Below are 6303 nucleotides of genomic sequence, written 5' to 3'. Positions count from 1 at the left end.
GAGTGCAGGTTTTCCGCATTGACTTTGATCAAAAGCAAATACCGGTAAAGGCTGCAGCCAGAGTATGATCTGCGTTTATTCCTGTGTGCATCAAAGACGCAGACTCATTCTTCCCACTAAAGTAGGGGTGAGTGTAACGGGGTGACGTTCAGTGTGTTGCCGGGAGCATATAAGGATTTATCCACCATGTTGAAAATGTTAAAAAAAATATGTCTTGAGAACACGGCGTGCGGAAATATACGGGTCGTGCTGCAGCTAGATGTGCCTGTCCTCTGTAAGAAGGTGTCGGCGACTGACATGCAAGGAAGAACGGCTGTCCACAGGCTGTTCCAACTTTAACAACTGTATTAACTTCCAGGGTAGTGAATTGAACATGCAATTGTAATTGGGTGTGTGGTATATTTTCATGCACGGACACGCATGTTCCACAACACACAAACTGAACAACACTCAACTCCGATAGCTACCAGTGTCCTTGCGATCTTGTTATAATAACAAGTGCACGTTACTGATGCAATATGGTTGAGACCATTCGGGCTTATTCTAGAGGGGTGCAAGGAATAGTCCAAGTAGTGGGGGAGTTTTATACAATATGTTTAAAACATAAAAATAAAAAGGTTTAAAAAAGTTATTGTTTAATGTTTTAAGGAGGTGACGCTACTCAGCCAATCAAATCGGTGCAGTCAGCACGATAGATTCAAACACACACAGAGACGAGACAAGAGGAGAGAAACAGTCGGAATATTTTCTTACTGGACCTCTTTGAAATGCAATTGAATACCCCTGCATTATAGCAACAACAACAATAATAATAATAATAATAGCAATAATAATTGGGAGGGGGGGCGCGGCTGTTCTTATGTTCTCTGAGGGGAGGCTCACCTACCCACACTTTGAAAACCCCTGGACTAGAACATTGAACATTTAAATTTAGAGGCTATGGTAACTGCCTTTTCTAGCACAATAATGGTCAAGTAAACTTGAGGGAATGGTCCTACTTTATCTCACTAACAGACAGATATAAACGATTTAGGTAGGTTGTTCCTTTTCTTACCTGGCTCCAGATTTGAACTTCTCCAGGTACATAGAGCGGAGACTGTCATGTCCTGGCAGGTCAATCAGAGTCCAGGCGCTGCCCTGAATACAGGAGGGAGAGTGGATGAATGTAAACCATGACCATCATGAAATCATCATAGCTGATCATGATAAAGTGTACTGTACTTACTCGGTCGTTTTTGGCTTTGTATGGAGCACTGCTGTCAGTGATGGAGGTCTGTGTCCGCTTGAATTTACTTGCCAACAGCTGTAAAAACACAATATGTAAAATCACTCAGATTACCCATGTCTCTCATCAGCTGAGCAACCTTTTAAAGACAACGTGGCGATGGCGCTTCAGTTGTATCAACTCACCCGGCTGAACAGGAGCGTTTTCCCCGAGTCACACAGACCCACCAGCAGCACAGCACTTCGGACAGTTTTACTAGTGAGGAAGTACTTCAGAAACACTGGAAAGAGAAAAAAGTAGAGAACCAGGTCACTATGTCATTCTCATTCAAAACACATGGTTCACAAACCAATACTATAGAAAGTTGAAAGACTTCCGTGTGGAATAATTATCAACTGACCAACTGACAGATGTTAGCTTTAGCTTAGCAGTTAGCTTATCCGCTTGCTAAATAACCTTTTGATTTGTTCAAGCACACATTAACTAACTAAATGAACATGAGACAAAACATGTAAACACTGAACGTCCAGCTGTTCAACTCGCTATATAACACGTAGCTAACTGCTAAAGTAAGGCCTAGCCTGCTAAACTAATGTTAGCATGCTAACGGTGACATCTTACCACAGGTAATGAAAACCACCGCTAAAGCGACTATAAATCCGATCAGAAATATGGGATCTTGGTCTTCCAGTTGCTGTCGTAGGAATTCAATGTAAGGTTCAAATGGGTTTTCTGATATTTCCACGTCGGCTTTGTCCCCCATGTTGCCACCGGTGCTGTCTGCCTTCATCTGTCCGCTGAAACTAATCTGAAAGTGGGACACGTCTGCTTCCTCTGCGGCCTGTACAGAGGCTGGGCGGCCGGCAGGGGGCGCTGTAGGCCTCCTGGTGAAGTTCACCTTATTCACATTCTCGCTTCTAAACTGGGGGGTGAATAATTAATTTCACTTTAAATATTTTATTTTCATTCAACATAAAAGAGGAGGAAAACAGTGAACATACCAGGTCATCCTAAAGCATTGATGGACAGTATAGGCTACATTTACTCAAGTAGTCTAGTGCACATAAATAAATAATTTGAAGACGCCTATAAGTAGGCTATTTTAATATGAGAGTAAATGTTAGACATTTACTCTACTAGGGTAAACCTGTCAGAAAGCTGGAGGTACTGTTTACTTAACAGGTTCATATTTTACACACAAAATAATACTTTAATTATAAAAATGTGATGCTATGCTATAGATTACTTTAAGTAGGCCTACATAATTTCACTTTAAATGTGCACTAACTCGTTACTGAGGTGAATGCGGGTTAGTTTACTTCTCTACCAGCTGGTCAAAAGTATGATTTACTAATTAAAAAAATGTCAGGTAACTTAATGAATATATATTTTACTTCCAAAATCAAAACTTGATGGTGAGGTCATAAATCAAAAACGTGGGTAATTTGGGTGATACCCATTTTGTTAAAACATCTAATCGGTTTTCAATTATATAGGCTAGCCTAAACATAAATCTGTAGGTTATTTGCAATCAAGTGTCAGAGGTAAACGAAACTACCGGATTATTTTAAGAGCACATTGTCATCGCTCATATCTGTCTTTCCAAAAAGTATCTCCTTATATTATCCGGAAGTTAGGAGAATTGAGACATGAGTAAGACACTGCAAGAAAGTTAATTAACTATGAACTCACTATTGGCTATCACATTAATAGCAGTAAGACTATAAAAACTCAAGGGGTTGTGGTTTTTGGTTGGGAACAGATGCACTTTTATGTACTCCGTCTCCAGCCCCCACAAGCAGCGCGTTTTACGCACATGGATATTTGACTCCTCAGTCCTCGGCACGATGTCAAACGTCAGAAACCCGCGTTATTCTATAGGAACAAGCTGTGTGTGATTCATTTGTCAGTTTGTTTCTCCTTGGAAACATGAAATGACTAACTCATTGATGGTTTCAGCGAAGTTTGCTAAGACTTTATTTCCCCATTCCTTCAGATACTTCATCTCTCTAAGTGGGATTTATAACAGGGTTTACTTGAACATCTTCGGTATCTGAGGATATAAATCTATGTCAGGGGTAAATCAAAAGGAGATTATGGCTTTATCGTTGTTTTACGCGCTGTGCATGTGGATAAGTTTAGTCTGTCCTACGCGGGGAACAGGGTTTGTTTATCACTTTCCGGGCATCACACTGCAGCGGCAGCGCATCAAGTCGGAGCAAAGCGGCAACACTGGACCGCCAGGTACCGGAACCAGTATCCAACTCAGGTGAGAAGCACATCTGTACACTGTTTGTAAAAAAATCTATAGCTCTATTAAATTGTCCCATTGTTTATGTTTTTTCCATTTTCACATCGACTATTAGAGTGTTAAAAACCCTGTTTGATTTGTATTTTTAGGAACTGGTGTCAGTATACTGTTTCCAGAACAGTGACCTGTCAGGTGTACAATGGGACACAAACCACTGTGCAGAGAGTGATACAGGGCTGCCGGTGGCCGGGACCTTGTTCCAAGGTCATCAGGTGAGTCGTCACACACCTGCAGCCATGTCAGCTCTTTCAGTGTCTGTGATGCTCAAACATGTTTTTTTTGTCATGAATATAGAGAGTTGTGGGGAAAGATTTAGTGGAAACACTGCTATGCCACATTGTCACCCTTTCTTTGAATGTTTTGGTATTGGTCTTATAGTGATAATACTTTTAAAATATATTTTTGGGAACAGAGAGTGCCTTTATTTGAGACACAGAGTGAAATGGAGAGACAGATCTGTCATATAGACAAATGCATTCCACTTTTACTTTACAAAAGCATTATCAACACAATCAAGTGAAATATTTGATCTCCCCCTCTCCCACTGTTGTCCCAAAAAATGTCCACTATTACTTAATGGATCCATATATAATATGTTGCAGCTTTATGTCCGTGCATTTGTATGTGTATGCACATGCATGTAGCTACAATCCATGTTCCTGTGCTGTTGTGCAGCTACAGGACGGTGATCAGGCCATCCTTCAAAGTTGCCCACAAGCAGGTGACTGCACTGGAGTGGAGATGCTGCCCAGGGTTTGTGGGAGAAGACTGTCGTGAAGGTGAGTTTCTGATCTATGCTCTTTTTTTTTGTCTTTTACGAGATGTAGGGGATAGTGTGGTTGGAGAGTAAATCTCTCAAAGAGGCCATGTGTTTTGCACTAACCCATCTGTATCTTTTTAGCAGCTTTACCCACATCAGTGCGTTGTTTAATGTTTGGTGGTGTGTAGTCGGGTAGCTTGCTAATGGTGCTTCTGTTGGTCGTTTGATATCATTGTAAAGTTGTTTGGATTTAACATTGCAAGCCTGTTTTGGATTACTGTAGTTTTGGGAGAAAGGATGGCAGTAAAGCAACAGTTGAAAGAGATTCTCTACCCCGTGGTTTTGTACCTTTTCTTTTATGGTCGTGCATTAAAGACACTTCTGTGTCTGGAAGGAGGATCAGAATCACTTTTGTTTCCCTCTGTATGTCTTTCTTTGATTGTGTATGTACTCCCTGTTAACCACAGACAGAGGCAGTTCTCTGTCCCTCCCAATATCGTCAGTCTAAAATATGAATGAAAGAGTCTTAGAGGAATGTCCAGCAGAGCCGCTTGTAAAGTGGGAGGCATAGTGTTGGTCTCATGATGGGCAGAGCTGCTCCTTGATACCACAGACCCGCAGACTCTAAGCCCAGAAAGAGCAACATTTTCATCCAGGTGCGAGACACCACAATCTGCCAGAAGTAACAGACTTTCAGGGTGGGTGAAGGTCTAGTGTTGGGCCCATAACTCTGCTCTTTACATGTAGCTATACATTTATAAATATGTGTCCACTCCTCAAAACCACATTGACAAGCATGTTTTCACATATTTAGTTTAAACATTGTGGATGCCCGTAAAACTGTTGAGGCTGCTTTCGCTTAGAGTTATTTGGACAGCTTTCTTTTTAATATGATATAGTGAACACAGCAACTTTCAGATTTTTGGGGGGTGGGGCAATGCAGCACTTTTTATGTCTTTGAAAAGCACTCGTCTGATGTTTCTACATTTGTCCAACATTTACCTCTATGAGCAAGTTTTTCTTTTTGGCCATAATTGCCACACCTTGTTCCATTTTGCGAAATGATTCATTGTTGCACTTGGGGGGCGAAGATTTACCGCAAGTTAAAACAACACACATCAGTACAAATGGAATAAACATAGACATTATTACAAAGCCTTTGGAAACTATTATTTTGTGCGGCCATGGATTATTTGACTCAAAGATTAACAAATAACTGCATCCACAGAGTCCGTACCGCCAAAGATTATGGTTCACTTGAGACCACAGTGGTTGCAGGAGTGTGAAGAAGTAATCTGGCAGTTTATTTTATGTTTGCTGAGATTAATTTGCAACTCCTAATGGCTTTAATGCATGAGGAAAATTGCCTCCATATGGAGAGACAGAAGGCCACATTTGGCTCTGCAAAGAGACCTGAAAGACTCACACCGAGGCGAGGAGGGGGAGCTGGCAGTGTGTCGGAGGGAGAGAAGGTGAGGACACCGAGGGGAGAAAGTTAGGACGAGTGCACAAGAAACAACAAGGTGTTAGAATTGGCAGTGCAGAAACAGCTGTGTAGCAAGAGAAAAAGCAGACAAGAGAAGAAGTGAATATAATAAGGAGTGTGTCTGTCCCACAGGGCTCCAGCTGCTACAAGCTGCCCAGACAGCAGCAGAGCAGAGAGCCGGTTCTGTGGGAAAGTGGCCCCACTGAGATGAATGAGCATGAAACTCTTTCATGAGGTCTTTGTAACATACGTGACCGTGCTAAAATCAGGCCACAGCTCCGGTTCTCCCTGCGTAGATTAACCTCAGTATAACAAAAAGAGGTTAATAATGGATATCAGGACTTTCTTTGAGGGAAGCTTAAGTAGTTTATAGAACCTATATGTCATTACATTTCCTCCTCAGAGCTTTGATTTATGGAGAGCTGTTACATAGAAGGGAGGGTATGACAGTTGTGATGTTAAGTCATGCTTCATATTTAAAACAGTCTGAGCGTCTTTCCAGCATTTCATAAAAAAAGCCC

General features: G+C 41.5%; 2 protein-coding genes across 2 annotated transcripts; one reads left to right on the top strand and one right to left on the bottom strand.

Moving 5' to 3' along the window:
• Positions 1–1028: 1028 nt before the first annotated feature.
• Positions 1029–2072, bottom strand: LOC104956718 (signal recognition particle receptor subunit beta-like). Its single transcript, XM_010784249.1, has 4 exons — positions 1847–2072; positions 1411–1505; positions 1226–1303; positions 1029–1137 (listed from the first exon to the last, which is right to left on the bottom strand). The coding sequence occupies exons 1-4, from the start codon at positions 2013–2015 to the stop codon at positions 1051–1053; spliced, it is 429 nt and encodes a 142-aa protein (XP_010782551.1). The 5' UTR covers positions 2016–2072; the 3' UTR covers positions 1029–1050.
• A 969-nt stretch (positions 2073–3041) lies between these two features.
• Positions 3042–4315, top strand: LOC104956719 (collagen alpha-1(XXVI) chain-like; the record flags this gene model as incomplete). The annotated part of the gene is made up of 3 exons (XM_010784250.1): positions 3042–3494; positions 3626–3748; positions 4212–4315. Coding segments are annotated over exons 1-3 (427 nt in total), but the record flags the coding sequence as incomplete, so codon positions are not given.
• Positions 4316–6303: the final 1988 nt, after the last annotated feature.

The sequence above is a fragment of the Notothenia coriiceps genome, unplaced genomic scaffold (assembly GCF_000735185.1).
Source record: "Notothenia coriiceps isolate Sejong01 unplaced genomic scaffold, NC01 NC01_scaffold00026229, whole genome shotgun sequence".
NCBI classification, from domain to species: domain Eukaryota; kingdom Metazoa; phylum Chordata; class Actinopteri; order Perciformes; family Nototheniidae; genus Notothenia; species Notothenia coriiceps.
Note: the sequence above shows the minus strand (reverse complement) of the source record. Positions and strands in the feature narration are given on the sequence as shown.